At 38.4% G+C, this 25,372-nt stretch overlaps 3 protein-coding genes across 4 annotated transcripts in view; all 3 read left to right on the plus strand.

The window, feature by feature from the left end:
* taok2a (TAO kinase 2a) overlaps positions 1–6,127 on the plus strand; it is a 35,912-nt gene extending 29,785 nt beyond the window's left edge. For both annotated transcript variants that reach the window (XM_022668499.2, XM_022668500.2), the window contains exon 20: positions 845–6,127. In XM_022668499.2, the coding sequence (XP_022524220.2) occupies positions 845–1,786 (942 nt within the window). In that variant the 3' untranslated portion in view covers positions 1,787–6,127. The remainder of the gene's footprint in view (positions 1–844) is intronic.
* Positions 6,128–7,681: 1,554 nt separating this feature from the next.
* cdipt (CDP-diacylglycerol--inositol 3-phosphatidyltransferase (phosphatidylinositol synthase)) lies at positions 7,682–12,539 on the plus strand. The gene is made up of 6 exons (XM_007234690.4): positions 7,682–7,874; positions 8,155–8,289; positions 8,408–8,561; positions 9,427–9,508; positions 10,377–10,458; positions 10,725–12,539. Exons 1-6 carry the CDS (start codon positions 7,832–7,834, stop codon positions 10,868–10,870), a joined length of 642 nt encoding a protein of 213 aa, XP_007234752.2. The 5' UTR covers positions 7,682–7,831; the 3' UTR covers positions 10,871–12,539.
* Positions 12,540–14,415: 1,876 nt separating this feature from the next.
* On the plus strand, positions 14,416–24,421 carry LOC103028280 (vascular endothelial zinc finger 1). Its single transcript, XM_007234687.4, has 8 exons — positions 14,416–15,569; positions 15,745–15,895; positions 16,729–17,102; positions 18,334–18,710; positions 21,116–21,179; positions 21,780–21,951; positions 22,965–23,342; positions 23,466–24,421. Exons 1-7 carry the CDS (start codon positions 15,537–15,539, stop codon positions 23,282–23,284), a joined length of 1,491 nt encoding a protein of 496 aa, XP_007234749.3. The 5' UTR covers positions 14,416–15,536; the 3' UTR covers positions 23,285–23,342; positions 23,466–24,421.
* Positions 24,422–25,372: the final 951 nt, after the last annotated feature.

Raw genomic sequence — 25,372 nt, forward strand, 5'->3', positions numbered from 1 at the left:
GAGTAGTGAATGCAGCACAGACTGTGCATGCATAAACGCAGCATTTGTTCATAGCTGTGGTAATTAGCAATATCTGGCTAATATATTAAACTGCGTCTTATCCACAGTTTACCTCAAATGAATTGACTATATTTAATAGCTGGGTCAGATCGAGACCAGATTATGTTTTAACCAAACCAAATAGTGCTGGTGTAAAAGCACCCTAAGCCTTTGATAATGGATATTTAAATGAATAAAAGAATCAGTTTTACAAACTCTTAAATTTGAATTTTTATGCCAATTTTATTAATCACAATAATAATATTATTATAATAAATGTGACTAAATCATGAATGAAATCATGATTACATTTTTGATTAAATGCTGGTCCATAACTATTCTTGGGAAGGGGACAGTAATAATGATGAAGAAGTGTGATTTAAACCTGGCAGACGAGATTTATTTATTTATTTATTTATTTATTTATTTATTTTAAACTGTATTATAATGTCTCTGTGTAGTTTTGATGCTTTTTAAATTAGGATGTGGTAGTGTGCTGAATTACTGAGTTTAAATTAAGAAAATAAATGCTAGTGTATCTCCATATTCCACACTCAATAGTCTAAAAAAAAAGCAAATGTGCTACCAGCTGTGTAATCAATATTCTGAACTCAACAGAAAGCGTTGCTGTTATATCGCTAAATAAAACTGCTAATGTGTCACCAGGCTCTGTCAATTTTAAAACGTGAATCATTGGCTGAAGTTAAAGTTTCCAGATTAACTGCATGCCTAAATGCGCTGATGTTAAGAGCACTTATATAAATGCTTTTAATGTAACTTTAGATGTTGTCCTCTTTCTCTCCAGATTGAGGAAGAGATGCTTTCTCTTCAGAACGAGCGTTCGGAGCGCATCCGGACATTGCTGGAGCGTCAGGCACGAGAGATCGAGGCGTTCGACTCTGAGAGCATGAGACTAGGCTTCAGCAACATGGCCCTGACCGGCATCCCTGCTGAGGCCTACAGCCAGGGCTACCCCAACCCTCCCTCCTCTGGCCCAGGCGGCTGGCCCTCTCGCCCCGTGCCTCGCTCAGGCAGCCACTGGACTCACGGCGTCCACAACTCAGGAGCGCCACCCTCCTGGAGGAGCCAGAACAGCACAGCCGGGTTCACCAGAATGGAATCCATCTCGAGTCGCGAGAGAGAGCGTGAGCGAGACAGCGAGCGGGATTTTGAAATCCTGGGATCACGTGGCCTGCCGAGTTCTCTTTCTTCAGCCTCTTCGTCCTCTTCCTCGTCTTCATCATCCCACCACCGCCTCCATTACCTGCCGCAGCAGTACCACCACCAGAGCACGCCGCACCTGTACCGCGAAAGCCGTGAACGAGAGCGGGAGCGAGAGAGGGAATTGGTAGGTGGCGGAGGAGGAGGAGGAGGGAGCCACCACTCTTCATCTTCTTCATCCTCCTACTCCCACGGCCACTCGCACCACCACCATCTGTCTGCCCATGCCTCTGCTCAGTCACTTGCTCTGCTCCCTCCTCCTCCACCACCACCACCTATTTCTCTCTCCTCGTCCTCTCCACCCTCGTCCTCCTCTTCTTCCTCGTCTCAGGGTGGGTATGGAGGAAGGGGCGAGGGCCTGGTGGTGAGAGGCCCCAGTCTGATGGCCTTGAGGAACAGCCCAGGACCCCTGAGGCGGACAGCTTCGGGAGGAGGACCCGGAGGACCGGGTGGAGACGGAGGCTTGAGCCGCAGCACCTCCGTCACATCTCATATCTCCAATGGATCCCACCTGTCCTATTCTTAGAGCCACCAACAAATCATGGGGGTGGGCTTTTTGCGGGAATTTGCAGGGGTTGGTTTGGCTCTTTAGTATTTTGGAGCCTTTGTGGTTAGTATTTAGCGTAAATTTCAAAGGTCTTTAATGATCTTCATTCCACCCCTTTAATAGTAAATCGGAAGGGTGATTTACTATTTGCCATAGCTGTGACCTTGTTTTTACTTTCTGTATTGTTTTTTTTTTTTTTTTTTTTTTTTTTTTTCTGATCAGTATTCAGACAGTGAGCAGCAACAGTCATCACCTTTACTTTACTCGTAAGGTAGATTGAACTCAGGGTTACCAAGGGACTCGGTAGGCGGAGAATGGAAAATATGGGGCTAAAGACAAGATGAGATGCCACCTAAAAATAAAAAGAGAGGAAATGTATGTGCTTTGAGCGAGAGTAGGTAAAAGTTGTAAAAGTGAATGGTGCCAATACTGTAGGGCAGGCTGGTCATCCAGTGGTTCTGTTGGGGGCTTTTATTTTTTATTTTTCAACAGAACATTCAACAGGCTACCTCTAAAAAGAGCAGTGCTTGAATTGCTTGCAGTGTAATGCTAAGCAAACCCTCATAACACACTACATTAGTGACCAAGTGTTGAGAAAGAAGTTTAGAAGTGTCCGTTGAAAGATTACGTTAGAATGCCATACTGACTTTTTCCTTTTTTCCTAGATGTAAATAAGTTTAATAGCCCCCACCAGCAGCTAAAGCGCTGATCAGAAACCGTTTCAGTGCCAGTGCTATGCTGTCTATGTTTGGTACTGCAACAACAGACACTTTGGCTGTGTTCAGACTGCAGGCAAATTGGATTTGTTTCTCAAGTGATCAGATCGGATGTGTATGTTCAGATAGCTGAAATGTATCTTAATGGTTTATCCAGAGTGTCCACCTTAAGATGTGTCTGTACAAATCCATTTGTCTCTAATAGTCTCATTTGAATCTAATAGTAATCTGATCAGTCTGATATGATTTGATGTTTCTGGCTCAAACATCTGGATCTGGATATAGTCTAGTTGTTCCTAGTTGTCAGATTTGAGTCTGCAGACTTGTGACCATAGCCTTTAAACATGATTACTACTACACTACCAACGCAACACTTTTAGAACTCTGCATTTCAAAACATTTTTGTGCTGGCATGGTGCTCTTCCAGCGGTTTCTGATTGGTCCTTTAAGGCCCAGGAGATGAGGATGATGATGATGATGATGATGATGATGATTGAACTGCCAATGTGAGCTTTACTACTACGAGAGAGAGAGAGAAAGAGGCAATAGTGAGGTGCGTCAGAGCTAGTAGCACGTTTTAAACTTGGTTTAACAATATTAACCTAAACTGAAACACAAAAGAGGGTGCTTAAAGTTAATGTATATAATACTAAAACCGTACTAAACCGAAATGGTCATCGAAATGAATGCACATTTGTAGTAGAGGCAAGGAGATATTATTTGTTGTTGTTATTTTTTATATTTGTTTTTTTATATTTGTTATTACTTGCACAGTGCCATCCAGAGGCTCGACTGAGCTAAAAGCTAAAAACTCCGCCCGCTGTCCTCTTTTAGACCCTGTTTACACCTGGTCACATCGTACATCTTGAGTATCTGGTGTGTCATAAAATTGCTAGTGTAAACACACACAAGAAACATTCAGAACCCTTACTTCATACTGTGAATCCAGTCATTTAAACAACCCAGTTCAGGAGGTGGTCTGAGCCACATTTTATAGCAGTGTAAACACATTTTTTTAACACAATTCTCCTAAATGCGTTTGACAACCAAAACTACTCCCATTAACAACCAGAACACTACTAATAATTGCTGTGTAACGAGAAAATGTGTGTGTTCCGTCCAACACTGCAATCAGATTTCAATGCATTTGACTATCAGGTGTGAATGCCATGTGGCTAAAATCTGGATCCAAAAATTAGGATGCAATCAATTCAGATACCAAAGTGACCAGGTGTAAAAATGGGGTCTTAGGCTGGCTTCCAAATAGTCTGTACTCACTTGTAGAACAAGACAACTCATTTTTTTAAATAAATCGTGATTAGCGTAATAGTAATTAGTTCATAGGACTGGTATTCTCCGCTTCTTTTTCTAACCTGTTGTATTTGGAAAGCCATTCAGAGGGCAGTATCTACCTATATATGACTATATTATATTACAGCTCATCCTAGTCAATCAAATCTCCTTGTCTCTGTCTACAAAGGCAGATGTATATGTGATGTACATGTCAATAAGCGAGCTGATCAGTGCAGTTCAGTGCATCGAACCCTAATGTACAGAGGCCATTTGTATACGAAGCGTACACACAGCACATTTATATATGAGTGAGTATATATGTGTATTATACCTGTCAAAAGAGGACTTGACAGCTAGGTTTAAGATTGTTCACTGTTAAAACACTTTTGATCTATATTGTACTTATATAATGTGTGTGTACATAAAAAAAGAAGAAGCACTAACTCAGAACTTGTATAGGATAATGTTTTTTTTTTTTTTTGCTGTGGGAACTATAGTAATTGGAAAGTAAGGAACGGAGGACAAAAAAAATACTGTTATCGTTAATTCAACTACTGCAGTTGTAATTTATGTTGTAATTAATTCTAAACTAATTCTGTTCTTGCTTTTTTTATTACTGCAATTTTTTTAAGAGTTTTAATTTCATTTTTTCCTGTTTTGCCAATGTTGACCACTAGGTGGAGAAAGCAAGTGATTTTACTGTGATGGAGAACTTGACAAGTCTCGTTTCTAGGGAGGGAGGGATTGAGGGAGGGAAAAGGGGAAAGACTACCTATCCCAGCATTCCTTGTTACGTCTCAGGGTAGGAGTCTGTTGAGCAGTGCATTGTTGGGATTGTAGTATTTTAGAGCCAGTATTAAACCTGTACAGGACATTTGAAGAGAATTTTAGCTGTATAGAAAATGTCTAGCTAATTGTAAATTGTCAACAACAACAAAAAAAACACCCCCTCTGATCCAGCATGTTTTGTCGGACCATATCCTAATTTCCTGCCTGATTTTTTTTTTTTATTACGATTTAAGCTTATTATTTTTCATTTTGTTTTAACTAAAGTCAACTTGAGCTGTTTACATTCTGACAACCAAATTCTCTGTAACCTGTAGTGGTGGCAGTATTGCTGCTGTTGCCTTTCATAGATAGCGTCCACAACTTTCACACTGCCAGCTCAGATCTTCTACACAAACACCAGCGTTCACACTTCTCTTCACATTCTCTAAAGCATGACATGACCACCACCTCCTTGTTTCTACATGTATTATCCTTTGAGCAAAAATAGGGGCACTTTGTAGTTGTGCAAGTATACATTTGCAGTCATTCTATTTCTCTGCACACTTTATTCTCCTCTTTTCTGCTGTTCTTCAGTGGTCAGGACTGTGCAGGAGAGAGAGATCACCACAGATGAGCTCTTGTTTGGGTGGTGGGCATTGACAATAAGGTGTTTAAAAACTCCAGCAGCAATGCTGTGCCCAATCCAACTTGCAACAATGCAACACACACTAACATTAAACTACAACCACAATTTCCATGTCACTGCAGTGCTGAGAAAGAATGACCCACCACCCAAATATTAGCTGCTCAGTGGTGGTCCTGTGAGGTCTTGACCATTGAAGAACAAGGTGAAAGGGGTATGGTAAAGTATGTAAAGAACAATGTAGACTACAGTGTGCTCCTATATAAATGATCAGTGGAGCTAAAATAAAATGATTGGTTAGTTATTGGCGTAGAAACCCAGAGGTAGTCATAATGTTATGCTTGATTGATGTATTTATATATGTCTTTCTCTTTGCAGTACCTCACACTACAGTTTCTGCCTGACCTCAGTCAGTGTGGTTCGTTTCTTCTGTCCTCTTTTGTACCTCTCTGTTCGTTTAGCGTTTTTGCAGATAGAGGAGGAGACCAACTCTAAACCTCGGCCACCGTAGCTTCGGCCTACTTCACTCCATGTGTTTACAGCAAAACGTGCTGGATTCTTATTGCCGTCTGTTCTGTAGGGGGTGTTTCGTGGTCCAAGTCTGGGATTGGAGAATCGGGGTCAGTCACAAGAAAAGGTTGAGCCTCTGTCTTTGAGTCACAGAAACCAGGACAGTTCAGGCCAAAGGACTGAGAATGTGTTGAAGTGCGTCCTCGAGGCATGTGTTTCTATGTAAAAGTGTTGGCGAGAGAGAAAAGGCAGAATATGTGCAGAGAAAGTGCTAAACGTAAAATGGCCAAACTACGTTCAGGTTTAACACAGAGCAGGAAAACTCAAGGATTGAGTTATAGAACATGTACAGAAACCATTAACAAGCAATTAAAAATGATGAAAATTCAACATATTGTGTCATTCTTTCAGTTTGTTGTCTCATTCTGTTGTGTATGTGTGAATTTTAACGGGATTTAATTTAGTTTTTCATCAAATATAATCCACATCAGGTCACTAAGGTCATGTTGAGGCAGCAACACTGACTGACGGACAGGGTTGTGAAGTTTCCAGAAAGAGAGGTGTTTAATCCTTTTGTGGAACATATTAACCTGCTGCCTATCCATTTAATAATAATACGTTTAACAAAGACCCTGTTTATGCAACCAAACCTCATTTTTAGTTACATATGTTCAAATATTCATATAATAAAAGCATAATAGCTAAATCCATCAATAACATTTTGATAAAAATGTACTTTAATGCCTACATAATCTGTTGATGCTGCGGCCACATGGTAAATTTGATCAGATAATTGGATTCTACTCCTTTAGGACAATGGCCCATATCAAATTGTTGACTTAAAGAGCCACTTAACCCTAAACCTTATTTTTTCCATGAACAGGTAAAATATGTTCTTTTAAAGTAATGAAACATACCAGTCCTACTTTTTTTTTTTTAGAAACATTTCCTAAGCTTAGCAAGCTCAGCCAATCAGCTCTTTCTTCTGCCCTGCATCTAAACCCATACATCACCCAGTGCCCTTCCCAAACTACCCCTCCCATTTTGAGGATGGAGTTAGCAAAAGAGTTTTAATATAGTATAAAGTTTACTTCTTATTAATAAAGGCTATAGGCTATAGATGTTAAATAGTTGTTTAGCTTAGTCTTATTGGATTTATTTTTTTAGTCTGCATTTTAATCAACAAAATAAGTTTAAAAAGTTATCTGTTTTCTGTCTTTTTAATCAATAGTTTCTAAATGTTGAATTAGGATTGTTTCTGGTTGGTTGGACTGTATAATAAGCTATCTACGGATCCCTTACGGTGATATCATGTTAAAAAATATATATAATTAAGTCTTCACCACAAATTATTAAGGTGTGGGAACGAGATAATAAAGTTGTTGCCAAAGGATAATAAAGCTTGCTTTTCTGTGAATTAATGCCTATGAAAAGACTGAATCTTCCACTAAAGCTCCTATTCAAGGAAAATCTATTGTAAAAAAAAAAAATGGAGATTGAATTGATTTAATTTTATTTTCATCTCTGATTGAATTATGGCGATGTTTTGGAGTCTCTTGCTGTGAGACATGGCATAATTCTAAGTTAAATAGATTTAATTCTCATACTAAAAGCTGACGGGCTCAGACTTAAACAAAAATACTTTGTTGCCACGCATTATTAAGTTATGCCCACGCCTTAATTATCTCGACCATGCATTAACGTTATTTTATTTTTAAATTAATGTCACCTTAGGGGCTCTTCAGCTATCCTCCTAAACCACTGCTCCTTTTTAAACAGCCACAATAACTGTCCTACATAGTTCTTTTCTTAGAAAAACTAAAATTAAACATAATTTTAGTAAGGTATCGATATAAAATGATAAAGTAAGGTAAACATTCAGGGTTCTGCTGGATTAAAGGGAAGGTGTTACTTTAACAGCCCGACCGGAAATCTGACGTGTGTCGTTACGTCCAGCGGACGCTTCCTTACCAACCTGTAGCTGTTTATCTGCTGTAGAGCTGCAGAGAAGCTGTCAGAGGAGCCGCTGCGCTGATTATTACTATTATTAACCCGCTACAGGCTCCGTGCTGAGCCCTCAGTCCGGCCGCGGTGATGGCCGAAGAAAATATCTTTCTGTTCGTCCCCAATCTGATCGGTAAGAGCCGCGCGGAGCCGCTGCAGGAGACAGGAGCACACAGCGAGCTGAGCGCCCAGCCTCCAGAGCTAGCCTAGCATAGTATAGCATAGCATAGCCTAGCTACTCTAGCTAACTTAACTAACCACAGCCTTGACTGAATGGAATGAATGAGGTGTTGCCAGGTGGTTGCTGTGTGGTTGCTTGCTGGTTACTAGAGTATGATGTGCTTTTTATTGTCTAAGTTTTATTTATTTAAATGACATCTTGATTAAATATCCATATTTCCTTTTCTTCACAGGCTATGCCCGAATTGTTCTGGCTTTATTGTCTTTCTATTTGATGCCCTGCTGTCCAGCACCTGCCGTGTTTTGTTACCTGCTGAGTGCACTGTTGGATGCATTTGATGGACATGCGGCTCGAGCTCTTAATCAAGGTAATCCTTTCCACCTTTTTTATCTCCTAGGGAAGTATACTGTGATATATCTACTGTTGAACATTTTCTTCTGTTTCTCTCTTCATCCCCTTGTATCTTTCTATTTCTTTTCTTTCAGGCACAAAGTTTGGTGCCATGCTGGACATGTTAACTGACCGATGTGCCACCATGTGTCTGTTGGTGAACCTGGCTCTCCTCTACCCCTCCTACACTTTCCTCTTCCAGCTGAGCATGTCCCTGGATGTAGCCAGTCACTGGCTGCATCTGCACAGGTGAGTCTGATGCTTTCAGTCCAAGACATTAATGTTTTCTTTCTTAATTGGTAACATTAAACCATCACTGTTCACGCACTTCTATGCATTCTTTACATTGGCATGGATGTTACGCAATATAGCCGTATATAGAGGGCAGTTTATAGTCCGCAACAAGTTTCTGACAACAGCAACAACAAACAAAAGGGAGGAGGTCATTATGATGTACTTGCTTGAGAGCAGTGATCTCTCTAAGGCCATTAAGTACTTAAAAAAATGTATGTGTGATGTATTTTTTTATGTAGAATACAGACATAAGGCTCTGTCCATATCTGTATTTAAGATTACTCATAATTGAGCCTTTTATGATCATTTTAAGGGTTGGTATTTTAAAGGCTATTTTATTAACTTTTTTTCAGTATAAGCAGGTCTATTTAAATAGAAAGTTAACTACTGGTCACAGAGCATAGATTTTCCTTTTTAAATGTATTGCCTTACTGAGACATGTGGCAATAGAAAGTCCATCAGCATGTTGGATGAAATTTATCAAATATATATTACATTATATTTACTTGTGTCTGTCAATACATTATTAATTCCAATATACCCCATAATGAATGTAAGTTACATATGACAGATGCTGTAAATAATGTATATTAAAATATACATTATATACATATAATTTTTAGTAGTCGAAACATTTTCTAGTGCGATATTTATTGATTATTTTTAAATATTAACCAGTTCTACCCTCAGGTAAACCCACCTTGTAGTCAAACTGTGTTCAGATTAAGATGTCATTGGACTGACATCAGTTGTATTTAAACCCACAACATACTACCAACCAGTTTCAAATAATAGTTTGTACCTATTTCTCTTGTTTCAGCTCCATGATGAAAGGAGCGTCCAGTCACAAGACCATCGACCTGTCCGGCAACCCCATCCTCAGGATCTATTACACCTCAAGGGTAATGGCGGAACACATATACAGGCAAATACACACAATGTCATGTTTACTCCCATTCATATTACATCCAGTCATTGGGTCCCTTATCTATAATGTATTGTATGGCATTGAAGGCATAATTATACAAACTATTAATTATACATACAAATTAATTTTAAGTAAGCCTTAAATATAAATATAATTAAATTTAGCTGATATAACACTCATTTTTTTAATTTTACACACTAATTATTTAAAGCTTAATAAAATCTGGTAGGCTACATGGTTTACACATACATATGATGTTTGACATTTGCACTGGTGATTTAAATGTTTTTGTTTGTTTTAAGTAAATTAAAAAATGCATTAAATCTATTGTTTTAAGCAATTATAATCCTTTAAGAAGCACAGGCCATTTGAGTAATTTTGAGTTATTGCTATCATCAGAATTACAGAAATTATCGAGATATTAATTTTGTCAATATCGCACAACCCTAGATACAGGTCACATTTCAGGATTCAGGTCAAGAATCAAGATAGACTAATCTGAGCAAAAAAAATGTAAATATATTTATTAGGCCTTTAATTTGAACATCCACTATTTTAATTTAACATTGACTTAAACCAGTTTTGAGCTTAAATTCTATATATATATATATATATATATATATATATATATATATATATATATATATATACATATATATTTGCACGTTGCACTTTGTTAGCAGTGTTAAATTACGCAAATAAACTGCTATAGTAGAAAAACAAAAACACATGTAATACAAGAAGAGAGCTGCTCAAACTTGTATACAAGACTGTATATGACACATGTATAGATAATCACTGTTCAAGTACATTCACTCGCACACGTTTTTCCCCTCTTATAGCCCGTGCTGTTCTTCATGTGTATGGGCAATGAGCTGTTTTACTGCCTGCTGTATGTGATGTACTACATCGAAGAGCCACAGGGTGAGTATCAGTGGTCATTAGTGTCTCCCTATGTCAAACCACACAGCCCACTTCCTCTTCCCTGCTAGTTCTGTCTTTCGCTCTTTCTCTGTGTTCAGTCTGTGTTTTCCACACCCTGCATCTCTTTCTCTTTCCATGTTTGATGTTTATAAATGCCAGTATATTTTTATAACATCTCCGTATAGCTTCTTCTTATATTAAACATCAGTGCAAAGCTTCTTGCATCTCTAATTTGTGTTAATGTATGTGTATGTGTGTGTGTATAGTGTGGTTACAGTGCCTGTTGGGAGTGTGTGGTGTGGTCTGCCTGCTGAAGTCAGGTATCAGCGTCCTCCACCTCATCACCGCCTCCTGCAACATGGCTGCAATAGATGTTGCTGACCGTGAGAGGGAAAGAAGCAAAACCAAATGAGGGAGGAATCCGGGACGAAATGGAGAAGAAGTGTGTCTTAATGGAAGTATACACTGTAGTAGTACTGTACTGTATGTGTGTGTGTGTAGGGGGGGACGGGGGGATAGGTTGATGAGTAAAAAAACGAGTATGGAGATGATGGCTGAAGGTGAAGAGAAGGTCAGTACAAAACATGAGTTAAAGGAGTACTTCAGTATTTTTCACATAATCGTTATCTGCTATGTGTAGCACAAAAGAGCATGCTTTCTTCTGAGCATGCTGGCTATACATTAATGCTATATCAGCAACAGTTGAAAAAAGTTGGTTGGCCTTACATGTGTTAAAGGAGGCATGTGCTAGTCTTCACCCTCCTAGGGTTGGGGGCATTACTATTGGTAGGGGGAGTCCTAGTGAGTCGGTTGGGTAATTGGCTTCTAAATTGTGAAGAAAATGGGATAAATTGGAACATTTACTCTTTAGAAAAAGAAAAAAAACTCTTTTGTAATGCTCTACTCTTTTGGCTTCAGTCCTCCTGAGGTTTCACTTAATAAGTAGGCTAAAATTACAGTTGAACAGATCTTTTTTTTGTTCTATAAATAGATGCATCAAACCTGTAAGGGGTTCTATTCTGTGCACAGACACAGTAAGTGTGTAAAGCCTAGAAGTGAAATTGAATGAGTGTATTTGGCTTTCAAATAAGTGGTCATTTCGCACAGCCCTGCTACCATTACCTTATCTGACGTGAGTTCATGTACAAATCCTGGGTTTTAAAATTAAAATCAGAATTTTGAATGTTTTAAGAGAGATACTGTTCATGTTATATATTAGTCATATATTTCATTCACATTACATGTCCTACAAGTTTAGAATTTGCCCAGTGGCTTCTGTTATAATATATTTTTTATGCTGCCTGTTCTAAACACACAGAAACATCTCTGTGGTAATCAGTGGTTTGACTTCAGCACTATGTAGGGATTAAGTTGAAAAATACTGGAGTATTACTTTAATAGAAATTAACTTTGGGAACTTTTTGAAGCCACCTTGATGATTTGACATTATACATTTATTTATTTATTCACAGACTATTGGTGATATTGTAACAGTAATGTATATCAGATTGCAGTTTCTCTAAATATTTAAATATCTAAATGTATTGGGTTGTATTTTTCTTATTGTGTATATCAGAAAGTATTTAGATTTTAGAATTGTCCCTCAGCCCGACCTTCTAGGTGAAGTTGAAATGAACAGGTGTGAGTATTCTGTATTCCTCTGTGGTAAAGTAGAATAATATTGCAGAGACACACACACACATGCATACATATATCCATCACTTTGCTCAAACATATGATGGGCACATTCCACACCGCACAATGAAATCCACTTATTGTGTTTTTGCTTTGTTTTGTATTTGTTTGCTTTAACTGGCTGTTTTAGTATTTTACTACTGTTACTATCTCTATTATTTTGTGATTTTATGTAATATAAAATATATCTATACGCTGGTGTGTTTTGAGAGTGCCATATTGACTGTATTTTTGACAAATAAATTGCTTAAGAATGGCTGTTTACTTTGTGTAATCCCACTGTATTATTCAAAAGCTTCTGAATGGATTAGAAACCTGAGGAACAATAGAGCCATACTGTTTTTGCCTGCTGAAATATCCACAGCAATAAAGAAATCGTTATACAATGGGTGCTAATTGAATTATTTGTACAGTGTTTCTTAGAGAATTCAAGTGGTCAGTAGTTAATTAATAATGGTTGGTAATATTCTACTTTTACAGATACAGACACTCCTTTTAAGATGCACCCATTGATGTTAAGTGTGTTGGGTTACCCATCTTGTATTGACTCCACTGAAAAGAACTCTAAATACAGTAAAAAGACAATGTGAAACAGAATGCCCATGAGCCAAAGGTTGCCATGTTCGGTACAATTCTACCTCAGTACTGGGCTGTGCAGCACATGGAACTGGAGTGATGAAAAACAATCCAATACATTTGGGATGAGTCAAAGTAGTGTCTGATTCAGAACTAATCACCTAACTAAGCATCAGTACCTGATATCACCCCAGCCAAGATGCTCAGGTTTGACTCACATCATGGGAACATGGCCTAAGTGGGTTCTAAATGGACCTGGGCTCTGAGTGGGCTTTTACATGTATTGTAACTGGGACCCAGTTGGTCTTCGCAAGTTAGCCCCATTGTTGCAGCCTACCTTAATCTCACATAGGTTCCATATAGGCTCCATGTACCATGTAACCACCTGTATGAGGCCATTTAAAATGCTGTCCAAGAATAGGCTAAATTCCTATTCATAATTCATAATTATATAAAGGTTTTTCCAGAAAATAAATAAGCCTAATCCCTGTCTGGGAAACACACTGCAAAAAAATCTCTTGCAACAATAGACAAAATACATGTTAATTGACACATTTATGCTTATATTAGGGGAAATCGAAAGTGAAGTAAGACAATCTGAGTAACTTGACTGATAGTGATTTGAGTTTAAATTACTTAATATAAGGTGAATATTCTAAATAAGCTAGATTAAGACCATTGTCTAAAATGAGCAAATTCATCTTACACTAACAAATTGAAATAAAATCTTATCTGAGAGGAAAAATAAGATTTATTGCCTTGAAATTAGGTCATTTTTAGATCACTTGCTAAGATTTTTTTAAAGCTTGGTCATTGAGTGTGTTTAGAAATCAAATAAATGCAAAAATACCTCCCTTTAAATTTGTAGACAAAAATATGTAGCTTATGATGTAAAAAAACGTAGTCTTAAAGTCTTACAATGTGCCCAAAGTTTACATCAAATACCTGAAAACTGTATTGATACTCTTTTTTATGATGCCAGCTAATTAGGACTCTATTATATACATAGTAAAAAAACAGAGGTATGCTATAGGTTTACGCTTTAAGTTCTTTCTTGTACTCAAAGGTACACTTTTCATAATTTAATTGTACCCTCAAAAGTATAATATTGGTCTTTACAGGGTCAGATATTTACAAAGTACAAAATCTTTCCTAACAGCATAAAGTAAAGATTTGTACAATTTCCGTTATTCTGTATGACTGTACTAATAAACTATATATTTTAATTATATATTTTTCATTTGAAAGCCAGACCATTTTGGATCATTAAGTTCTTGACACTTATTCAGTTGATGATAATGTTTATAATATTTCTGACCTTTACTGGTACAAAAAAAAAAAAAACATGGGTACTCTATTTTACCTAAATATAAGGTCCAGTCCCAGCGACAAGCTTTGTACTCTTTTAAGTACAAATACTTATTTTTCTTAGTGTGTAGGGTAGTTGCCTCCTCTTACTAGTCTAGCTGGATATAAACATTTGGACATACAGTATACGGCTAGTTTCTCAGATATAGAGCAAGTCTCTGCATGTAGACTTGGACTGGACTGTAGATTTAGTGGTGTTTTGCCGTTTTTTGTGTATTTTTGGACTAAATGATGTGGCAGTGGCCCGCACTGTATATTAGTGCTGTATCTGAGTACGGCCCGTCTGGGTGAGTCGTTACCTTTAAGGACCTGCGACATTTTTTCACAGCCGGGTTTTTTTGCTCAGACCGAGCGTCCAGCTGTCGAGCGCCGGGCGAGCGGGGCTGTTTTTTAATATCGGAAAGCGGCAGACGATGTTTTATATTTACCCGTCGTGATTCAGTTCGACATTTTGCGTCGGCCAAAGCCGGTTGGAGGGAGGGGGCGAGAGGAGGACGACACCGCTCGGGAAAAAAGAGCCGTCGGATGGAGGAGGAGGGGACGAGGACGGAGAGGGGGGAGTTCACTCCAAATACTATCCCTTTAAAACAAGGGGGACACGGCGGTGGGGGAGAGAGAGACAGCGGGGCAGAGAAGACGGCGTAAAAAAAGAAAAGGAAGAAAGAGCGAGGGTGGGAGGGAGAGCGCTACAGGAAGGAAGAGAGAGAGGGAGAGGGGGGGAAAAAAAAGAAAAGATGTCATCCTCTCGATTGAAACGCCGAGGCGGAGCCATGGACCGCGGCCGGTGAGGCGCTCGTCGCGCTGGGATGAGATTTAACGCAACACCGAGGCTTTCTGCCGTGCTCAGGCCGCACGGAGCGGCTCCCGGGCTGTTTCTCCCGCAGCACAGGGGCTGAGCGACCGCTGACTGCAAAAATACAAACACCACACCAACTCTCAGTCTGCAACCTTGTGTTATTGTTTTTTTTTTCTTCTGCATGAACTTCTGAATTATAAAACCACCATTCCAGCAAATTAATTTGTATATAAATGTGTATAAATATATTTATTTATATATACATGTAATGAAAGCATGATAAATATGACTTCTTTTTTTTAACCTGTGGCAGTTACATTATCGTTAAGATAGCTATTTAATATTGTAAATATAATATATTTTTATGTTCAGTAGATTTTTTTTATATCGTGATTTTTAATGCAAGTTCACGTGCAGTACGTTTAATTAGCTAGTTAATTGACTTATGTTAATTGAAGTCTTTGAAACGTGCATATTTATTTTCAGTATCCTAGCTTGCACTTTTTATATATTTTTTGTTATTAGCCACTGTAAAGCACAAATTAATTTAAGATCTCGTCATATTGTATTGTAGCTAGTTAGCTAGCTATCTCTCTTGATTACTGTAACTGTAATTGATCACCAAACGTCATCCGCCTTCAAGATGGATGCAGCTTGGAGCAATTTCCTCTTTCAGGTAAGAGAAAAAGACAACTAGTTAGATAATTTGAGAGTGAAGTAAGAGTATTTAGGGAAGAGAATTCTAGCCCTTGTTCACTTGAATGTCCTTCTCTCCTGACTTTACCACATAAAAGAGAGAAAGAAAAGAAAAAAACGACAGAAATTTGTGTTTTTGCACCTTCCCACCGCAGACCCCTCCTTCACAATCCCAAACGGAGACGACCCTCCAATCAGATCTTCTGCCTGAGCTCACGGACCCGCCCCCAGACCCGCCCGCCGAGCACATAGCCCCGCCCCCATCAACAGTGGACACAGCAGCGCTGAGCGAGGAGCCGGAGCCAGGTGAGGGAGGGGCAGGGAGGAGTGGGGGAGTTGGGGAGGGGCATGGAGGTCACCATAATCTGCTCTGCTCTCTTGCTGTGCTGTCTCTCTCTCTCTTCACTCTTCTCTTCTTCAAGTTTTTGTCTAGTAATACATTAAATAATAGTAATAATGCATACATTATAATGTATTTTGATAGATTGGGCTCTGTTTCTGATCACACACTAATAGTGAGGTGACCATATCTAAAATAAATAAGCTGGTGCTATTGGTAGCTCCAGATGTCTGATATGGCTGATACCAATGTTTTAAAGTTTGATATAATTATACATGCATATTTAAAATGACTTTACATTATTATTCAGTATTGTTCAGTTCTGTACTTCTTAAACATATTAAAACCTGAAATACCCACAAAATGTGTTTAATTTACATATTTTATATCAGTCTCACTAAAACCCAAAAAAAATTATTGTATGATAAGGTTCCTAAGGTTCTCATTAATCCTTTTTCAGACTTATGCAGTCATACAGTCTGCTTGGCCTATATTTACTTTTATATTTATCATATTTGGTTGAAAAAACGATTATGGGTGCAATAAGCATCAAAGTAGAGCATAATTGTGCAGCAATCCTGTGCTATAGTACAGCTATGTATAAAAGTGTCTTGAGTATTACTTTTGCTTTAATTCCTGTTGTTTCGTACTGTAAGACTCATTATGCATCCCCATCTCTCTTTCTCTCTCTCTCTCTCTTACTATGTTTTTCTTTCTTCTTAATTTCTTTATTACTATTTCTATCTGGTGCTCTCTCTCTCTCACTCCTTCTCTTTCTTTCTTCCTCTCTCTCTCTCAGTTAAACCTGTCACTCGGCCTCCCCGGCCTGCTCACATCTGCTCCATATGTAATAAGCAGTTTAAGAACAGTTATAACCTGCGGCGTCACCAGTCGGTGCACACCGGGGTGAAAATGAAAGACAGAGCGGCACGGGAGAAAGACGGAGGCAAGCCAGGCACTCGGGTGGAGCGGCAGACCATCCCTCTCTCTCTTCTCCATCTTTCTATTCCGGCTACAATTCCCACAGCTACGGACCCAATGACCCATCCCCAGCCTGCAATCACTAACCAACAGGTGGAGACGGTTGCCGTGTCCATTACTCCAGCGACTGTTGCTATGACAGCACCTCAGCCGCTTTCTGCTGCTGTGGTGGTTACGGGGACAATGGTGCAGGTTGGGTTGGTTTATGTCTTTTTTTTTCAATTATGTTTTCTGACCTTTGCATCTGGTTTTCTTTCATAACTGGTATTTTTTTAATACATACACGTATCCTTTGTAGGTTTAATCTTTCTTTGCTTATTTGTACCCATGTCTTGTCCTTAGTGATCAGTAAGGTCGGATCTGCTTGCTCCATACAGACTTTGAGTTATGTACTCGAGACAAAAAACACGAACACAAAAGTATTTAATTGATTTAAAATTGTTTTTTCAACATGAAAATATATTTTAGGAAGTATGCAAATTTTACCAATGCAGAAATATTCACCTTAATGAGTTAAATGCAAACATCATACATATGCATGCATATAGTTTATATATAGAAAATTACTCATTCATAGTTTTCTTTTTAAACATTTGTTTTACCAATTATACTGTTCAGAGTGAGTCGTAACTTGTTCTTAAGGCCTTCAACAATGAGAACAGGCAAGCACAATTTAAGATAAAAACAAAATAAACACATTGGGGAAGAAGGGGGACTCATGCCCAGTATGCAGATTGATTGTGGCAGGGGCCAGCAGGTAAGGTGTGTTACTTATCAAGATTGCACTGCCAAAATGTAAGGCAGGTAAATTTACAACCATGTCCGGAAATGCACAGTCGAGCCCCAAACCAATAGTGGCCAATGAAACTAGCTGTGAATTAGATTGTGCCTAAAATAAATAATAAAGTAATGTAAAAACAAAACAAAACAAAAAAATGTTCATGAATAAAAAATTATTCATGTTTAGGTGCAAACTGTAGTTGATCTGTTTTGTATGTTTTTCTGTATGTATACCCTTTTTAAGTGTACATTTATTATTATTGTGGCTATTAGGCTTGCACAGCCTGATCGGTTGCTACTTACTGAGTTTCATAACCGACACAGTTACATTAGTTTATGCTGTTGTGCCAGGTCTTGTCTGCAGTGTCATTTGTGTACTTTTCTGGCTTAACATCACCACCTTATTATCTGCCAGAAAGCAGAAATGACTCTGCTTCAAAAGCTCCATAAACCCAAATACCACTGTGGCACCGTGTCAGGCTTTGTGTAACAAATGACTCACTAGCCCATAGATTGAACATTCACAGGCAGTGATGTTTACTTGCGTCAAAAGAAGGCTATTTTCACATATCAGATTTTTTTCTCTTTCAAAAAGCATCCATGACTGGACCTGAATCTCTACCTGAAACTTTATTTTTTCCAGGCTGCCCCGACTAACAACACTGCAGAGAACTCCAACATTCCTGGCTCAATCCAAATCGCAATCCCAATCGCAAACCCTCATCCTGTTCCCAGTCCTAATCCTCTTCCCAATCCCAGCCCTAACCCAAACCCAACTCCTACTCCAAACCCTAACCCAATACGAAAGAACCACGCCTGTGAGGCGTGCGGGAAGGCGTTTCGGGATGTGTACCACCTGAATCGGCATCGCCTGTCCCATTCAGACGAGAAGCCGTACTCCTGTCCCATCTGCCAGCAGCGCTTTAAGAGGAAGGACCGGATGAGCTACCATGTCAGATCCCATCAAGGAGGAGTGGAGAAACCATACGTGTGTCCCCACTGTGCTAAAGGTTTCTCACGGTAAGAGGCAGAACACACACACACACACACACACTCACACACACTTTGACAAGGTGAAATTCACAGCTTTTAAGGCATCCTTTATGCACCGCCCATTATAAAAATGCCTTAGATTTTTAAGTTTACATACACTCCCCAAGCACTTTATTAGGAACACTAAACTAATACTGGGTAGGGTCACATTTAGTTCTCACAACAGCCTCAGGTTTTTTTTATGGCATGCATACCCTAAAACATTCCTTTGAGATTCTGGTCCATATTGACACAATTTAGTCTATTAATTTCTGCTGATTTTAAGAAATCCCCTATTCTGTCACATCCTAAATGTGTTCTATTGGTCAGTCTATGTGAACATTACTTGAAGATGCCGATGTAGATGTAATTGTGTGCAAAAGTATTAGTTCATGGTGAGTGTATTTGTACTTGTAAATTTGGACAAGTTTGTAAATACACTGACATGCCAAATGTCACGGAATAGCAGTTTGTCACTTGATAATGAAGTGTTACCTCAGGGGACAGATGGATTGGATACGCCCACACCTGTATAGGTTGTGAGGTGTTAACTTGTGACTGGCCAGTGTGCTCATGGCAAAATGACTGGAAGTATTGGAGTAAAAAAAAAGGCCTGATGGTGGGTAATAGATGGATAAAACATTCCTTTTTTTAAGGTTGTGCGGGTACTTTACAGGGAATATGTCATAGAAGGCATTACCACTCACAGTGGACAGCTCAGTGGGTGATAATGATTTTGACATGCAGCATCTCGCTAGAATTGTTCGTTTTCACAGAGTAAGTTACTCTGGCAGAATGTAGGAGGCCCCACAATCATAACCCACCAGTTAGTGCAGCCTTTTTTATGCTTCCATGGGATGTGGAAAAAAATATGGGATATAAAACAATTTGTTGGTAAAATTGGTAAAATACATTACAAGGTACAAATACCTGAGATCTTCAGAAACATCTTTACCCATGTAAGTACTCTTTGTATTGAGCAGGGGGGGAGATGGGCTACAGTGAGTCCTCTACTGTTCACTTTCGCCTGTAGTGAAAGCTTAAAATGCTGTCATTATACTGAAAGCTGGCGAGAGATGCCCTGATTACCAATTTGAGCCTGAAAATGGGTCAATGTGACAAGGGAAAAATGACCTCCATGCTGTATTTATCCCCGTCTGTAACTCACACCATATGCGTCGGCACATACAGACTGATGCACGATGACCTCAATAAGAAGTAATCTTTTTGCTCTATTTACGGGTCTGCGTAGGGAAACACATGCTTCCTGACACAAACAGTTTATTTTATCTCATGACCACTGTCAGAAATATTTGTTATGAATAGGCTTTTTTGTCATATGTTTTTGACTGTCAAGAGCATTTAGTTAGCTTTTATGATTTATGCTTAATAATTCTCTTTATGGATACTGCAGCAATTTCAGTGGTATGAAATGTAAATAAATAAATAAAAATTTTATTAGTCTTTTTATCATTTACGTCTGTGCTTTGTTGTAATATTGTGTGGACTAATCTTTCGATTGCAGGCCAATAAAGCCATATTTTACTTTTTCTAAATATAAATATATATATATATATATATATATATATATATATATATATATATATATATATATATATATATATACACACACACACACAAATTAGTAACATCAGCTTATTTTATTTATCTATTTTGTTTTTGTACAGCCCCATATCAGAAAAGGCTGTGACTCTATATAAAGTACTGGTTAAGAAAACAGTGTTTCTTACATCTGTTTTGACTTTATGAACAATATGAACCCAAAGTATTTCATGTTTTGTCTGGTGAACTTTTGTCTGTTGAACTTGTGAAAAGAAATAGGAACACTACTGTCACAACATTTACTCATTTTGGAATCGAGAATACCAAGCCTTGAGGGGTTTTAGCTCTTATTTTGTAGTGTATTTTTCTTTTAGCAAACATGTTTTATATTGTTTTATAATTTTTTTTATTTTGTTTACTTGCATTAACATTAATATTACATTACTGTTGTTTTTTATGTTTATTTTTAAAGTCTGTGCACATTCTGTGCAGCAAGTGGTTTTGCATTGTCTTGTTGAAAAGTGCATGGATCTTCCTAGACAAGATGTCATGCTAAAGGTGCTGCCTTCGTATGAGTAAATTGACAAAAACCTGTGCCATGAAATTGATTTATTAGTTTTATTTTTTGCAGTTTCCATACTGTCACAACATTTTTGTATCTCCTCTGATTTATGTTTTATGCAGGAGGCATATTTACCCTCACATTTTAGATTTTAAGGGCATCCCCCATCTTCCTTTGAGCCCTGGTTAATTCCTGATGGTTCCACTGACTGATTGGTGTTATTGAAGTCTTGTGTTGTGGTGCATTAAGACATCTCTGTTTTTTCCAGGCCTGACCATCTTAACAGTCATGTACGGCAGGTGCACTCCACAGAGAGACCTTTCAAGTGCCCGGTAATGTCACAGCTCTTTTTTTCTCTCTCTTTCCCTTTTACCTTAGCTCTACTTACAGCTGTCTCTCTCTCTCTTTTTCTTTTACCATCAGCCCACCAAACATCTTGAGCACTCTTTATTTCTTGTTGTTGCTTATATTGCTCTTTGCTCTCCTTCTGTCTGCCTGCTCTTTGGCGCAGGCTTGTTTACTGAATGTCCAAAACATATGACTTCTCAGTGTAGTGCAGCTGGAGTTTCTTTAGTTCCTCTTTGAGTGTGTTTGCTGCATTAAGGCCCTTCACACCACGCATGTTTTGTTTACACACAAAAAAGTGAAACATTAACACCATAAATGACAACTTTTTTTGTCTTCTGTGTTCTGTAAATGGGCCTAGAAACTCCATGGCTCTCATAAATGTCCACTATTTATTTTATTTCTCTATCCCTGTTTGCTTTTGCTCTCTTTATTTTCACTCCTTCAGTAGAGTGCTTTTTAGCAATGGAAGCTGTAGTTTGTAATAAAGCAGGGTTGATAGTCAACACCTAATCAATGTAACAGCTCCATGCATGTTAGTGTGTGTGTGGAATTGAGTTTTACATATTGTCTATTACCTTTTGCAGACATGTGAGTCCGCATTTGCCACTAAGGACCGACTGCGTGCTCATATGATCCGACACGAAGACAAAGTTCCCTGCCACATATGTGGCAAACTGCTCTCTCCTGCTTATATCACAGATCACATGAGGGTCCACAACCAATCCCAGCACCATGTCTGCCACCTGTGCAACCGCAGTGAGTATTAGTAAAGTGATGCTTGGAATATTGGTAATGTCTAAAGAAAAAATTAACATTTTTTGGAATAAATGGGACTTGTAATAAAATATTTTGATATTGACTTTCAATGAAAGTTAAAAATGTATTTCCCTTCTCCTGGCATGTTACTATACTACAGCAAACATAGAGTCCTTTTAGCTATCTTAGCAAATAATGGTTGTTCATAGATAGCTTTGGACAGTGGTTAGATGAACACTGGTGCCCTTCACCTAATGCCTGCTGAGTTTTTAAGTAATTACTTGGTCAGCTTCCTAGCTGGAGTAGGGATAAGAATAATTGGATAAGAATACCTAGCAAAAGTTGAAACATTCAGAACTTGTATAAATGACACCACCCTTCCAGACAACTTAGTTTCACAGCTCAATGTTGGTTCCGCAGCTTAACGATGGGGGTGATTTATTATAAGCCCTTAAGCCTATACCTGGCATTAGCACATCTATGTCAGCAATGGTAGCATGCATTGATTAGGTGTGTTCACAAGCATTTGGATAAAAATCTAATCATAGACATTAATACATAACTTGGCTGTCAGATAGACAGACAAAATTAATAGAATATAAAAATATCTGGCCGAAACATCTGGCCCGTGAGGTGGTTTGAAATGTAACAGAGAAAATAAATAAAATGCCTCTCTGGCCAGATTTTGGGAACATTCCTCCCCCGTCTCTCTGTCACACTTGGCGTAATTTTAGTTTCCGCCCGTTCTCGTCTTTCTGCTCATTCTCGTGCTCCCTATCTCCTTATAACATCGTTTTTTCATAACTGTGTCCCAATTCACTAGCTGGGGCAGCGCTAGTGTTTCTGGACCGCGAGCCTGGCGACCCGGGTTCGATCCTGTGTGATGACTTGGAAAATATCTGGCCCGCTGCCCAACTTAATTACCGACCCCTGGTATACACTACTGCTGAATAAAAATGTTTTTAAGAATAATTTTAAGAATTAATGTAATTATTTTTCCTATTGCTATGTAGGCTTCACCACGCTGACATACTTGCGTGTGCACGCTCAGAAGCACCACGGGCAGGAATGGAAAGAGAGCAGCGTGGGCCGTGGCACTGGGCCCGGTGGAGTGTTGTTGTGCCAACTGTGTGGAGTTCACTGTAAGACCCCCACCCAGCTCCAAGGCCACATGGCTATGCATGCCAACCAGACGGACCCCGCTGCGCCAAGCCCCATCAGCAGTAGCTCAGGGGGAACGGTGACCACTGCCACTCCTGTCTCCAGCCCTCCGGTCACTGTGGGCCTGCTGGTGACTGACTGCTCCAGCATTGCACCCCAGAGCCACAGCTAGCTAGGACGGGGAGGGGGCAGAGATCAGTTTGGAAAGGAGAAAACCTGAATAGGATCAGGTAATGTATGTCTGTGTGTGTTTCATGTATACATACATGTGTTGAAGATGTTCGTATATATTTGGTGAGTGTTGTAGTTCTAGTATACAAATCCTCTGATTCTGTAATCTCTCTTTCCAATAGGTTAAAATGAAGATGCCAAATGGAGAAGTCACGTAAGAAACTCTGCCCTCGCTTCGTCCTTGCCACCTCACCTCGATAACTTTTAATTATTACGAGGATTTGAGGGTTTTAAAGCAGAAACATTCAAGTGATCATCTACTCATTTCAACCGCCCACACACTTCCTTCCCGACGTTCTTCTGGATCTGTTTTGGTCCAATCCACCTCAGTCAATCTACTCAACTGTTTGTGAAGAGGATCAAATGGATTGCTGGGTTGGGTGTAGAGATATCCCCTCATTATGTCAGTCATGTCCCAGTGGAGAGGTCCCAATGAAATAAAGGCCATTAAGTGTTGTCCCATTTTATTATAACATGTCTCTAGTGATGAAGAATGTAGATTGTTGAGGCTAATTATGATCTTTAGATATCCTGCTCCCCGTCCATCTAAACTGCCTTCAATGTTCAAGCAAGCAAAACTACTATACTGATTTTTTTTGTTTGTTTGTTTAATTTATTTTTACATGGTCCTTGTGGACAATAAATGTGGTCTAGCACATTTAACCAGCCTCCTTGAAGGAGGTTTGCAGCTGTGAGATAGGGGATCAAATGCTGTACCATTTCCTGTCATAAATACCTGATGCCTGTAAAGGGGTTCGTTTCAAAGTGAACTGTACAACAAGGAGTTGGTTGTATTGTTTCTCATGCTCGTGGATATAAGGGACTTGTTCTAAGTGTTTTTATTTCATTTCAAATTCACATTGATGTTGATTTATCTGAAATGGTTTTGACCAAGGATGTGATCATGGTTTGATGTTGCTTAAGAAGCTACATAATGCTCTCTCCTTGACCTTGTTTGTGTTGAAGCTTGTTGAACGCCTCTTTGAATCTTTGTTGCTGTTGCTGTAAAGAATACCTATCTAATTACTCAATGTACAAACAAAGAACGTGCACCTAATTATACTTACTTTAACAAAAACTGTGTGCCGAGCCGTTCAGGTGCTGTCATCCGTCATATATGTATGTTCTTTGCTAATTTTGTGATTAATATGGTAGAAAATGGGTTTTACTTGCATTTTCCTTTTCTGCCTGTTTAATCCCCTGTTTATGTTCTTCAGTAGATTATTTCCTTCTTCATTTCTCATATTTTGCATTGATGTGATTTTTGAACTGGTAAAACATAACTGGTTTACAAAGCACAATCTGTGTTTAAAGTTAAAAAGATTACAAATAAAAAACAAACAAATTTAAATATAAACCCCCACTGTTATTAGCTTACATTGACACTTTTATTTAACACTTTTACACTTATTCATTATTAAATATCTCAGTGTTAACAAAGGAAAATGTTATTAATTGTGATGAATCAGCAATGTTTGCAATTTGTTTAATCAACTGGTAAACTGCTTAATCTTTTCTCATTTTGCATTGAAATTTAACTGGTACTTAACACAGATTGTCCTTTGTAAACTATGTCTAAAGACCAGTTGAATTTCCGAAAAAACAAAACAAAACAAAAAAATCACATTGCTGCAAATGCAATGCCTATCCTATCATTACTAGGGCCGTCGATTAGAAAAGAAATATATATTATTAATTGCACACTTTGTTGTGATTAATCATGATAAATCACATTTCCCCTTGTTAAGATTGAGATTTTTAATATTAGATATTTAAATGTAAAATATAAATATCGATGTCAGATAATCAGTGTTTTTTTTATATATATATTTGAATATGCTTAATATGTTTCATTGTTATCTTTTAAACTTAACAGTGATTGTCCTTTGTGAAGTATAAGTTGAGAAGAAAGCAATGAATACCCTGTTTACATATAAAAACATTTATTATACTTTTTAAATATCCATAATCTTAATATTCAAAATCTTAACGTTACCATGGAAATATTCGATTAGTCGTGATTAATCAC

Source organism: Astyanax mexicanus, chromosome 19 (genome assembly GCF_023375975.1).
Source record: "Astyanax mexicanus isolate ESR-SI-001 chromosome 19, AstMex3_surface, whole genome shotgun sequence".
In the NCBI taxonomy this organism is placed as follows: domain Eukaryota; kingdom Metazoa; phylum Chordata; class Actinopteri; order Characiformes; family Acestrorhamphidae; genus Astyanax; species Astyanax mexicanus.

Bases quoted from the DNA above. Each gene is read 5' to 3' on its own strand.
- cdipt (XM_007234690.4), top strand. From the start codon at position 7,832: ATGGCCGAAGAAAATATCTTTCTGTTCGTCCCCAATCTGATCG. The intron at 8,290-8,407 runs GTAATCCTTTCC...CTTTTCTTTCAG, and splicing joins GGCTCGAGCTCTTAATCAAG to GCACAAAGTTTGGTGCCATG. The intron at 8,562-9,426 runs GTGAGTCTGATG...CTCTTGTTTCAG, and splicing joins CACTGGCTGCATCTGCACAG to CTCCATGATGAAAGGAGCGT.
- LOC103028280 (XM_007234687.4), top strand. From the start codon at position 15,537: ATGGATGCAGCTTGGAGCAATTTCCTCTTTCAG. The intron at 18,711-21,115 runs GTAAGAGGCAGA...TGTTTTTTCCAG, and splicing joins TGTGCTAAAGGTTTCTCACG to GCCTGACCATCTTAACAGTC. The intron at 21,952-22,964 runs GTGAGTATTAGT...ATTGCTATGTAG, and splicing joins CTGCCACCTGTGCAACCGCA to GCTTCACCACGCTGACATAC.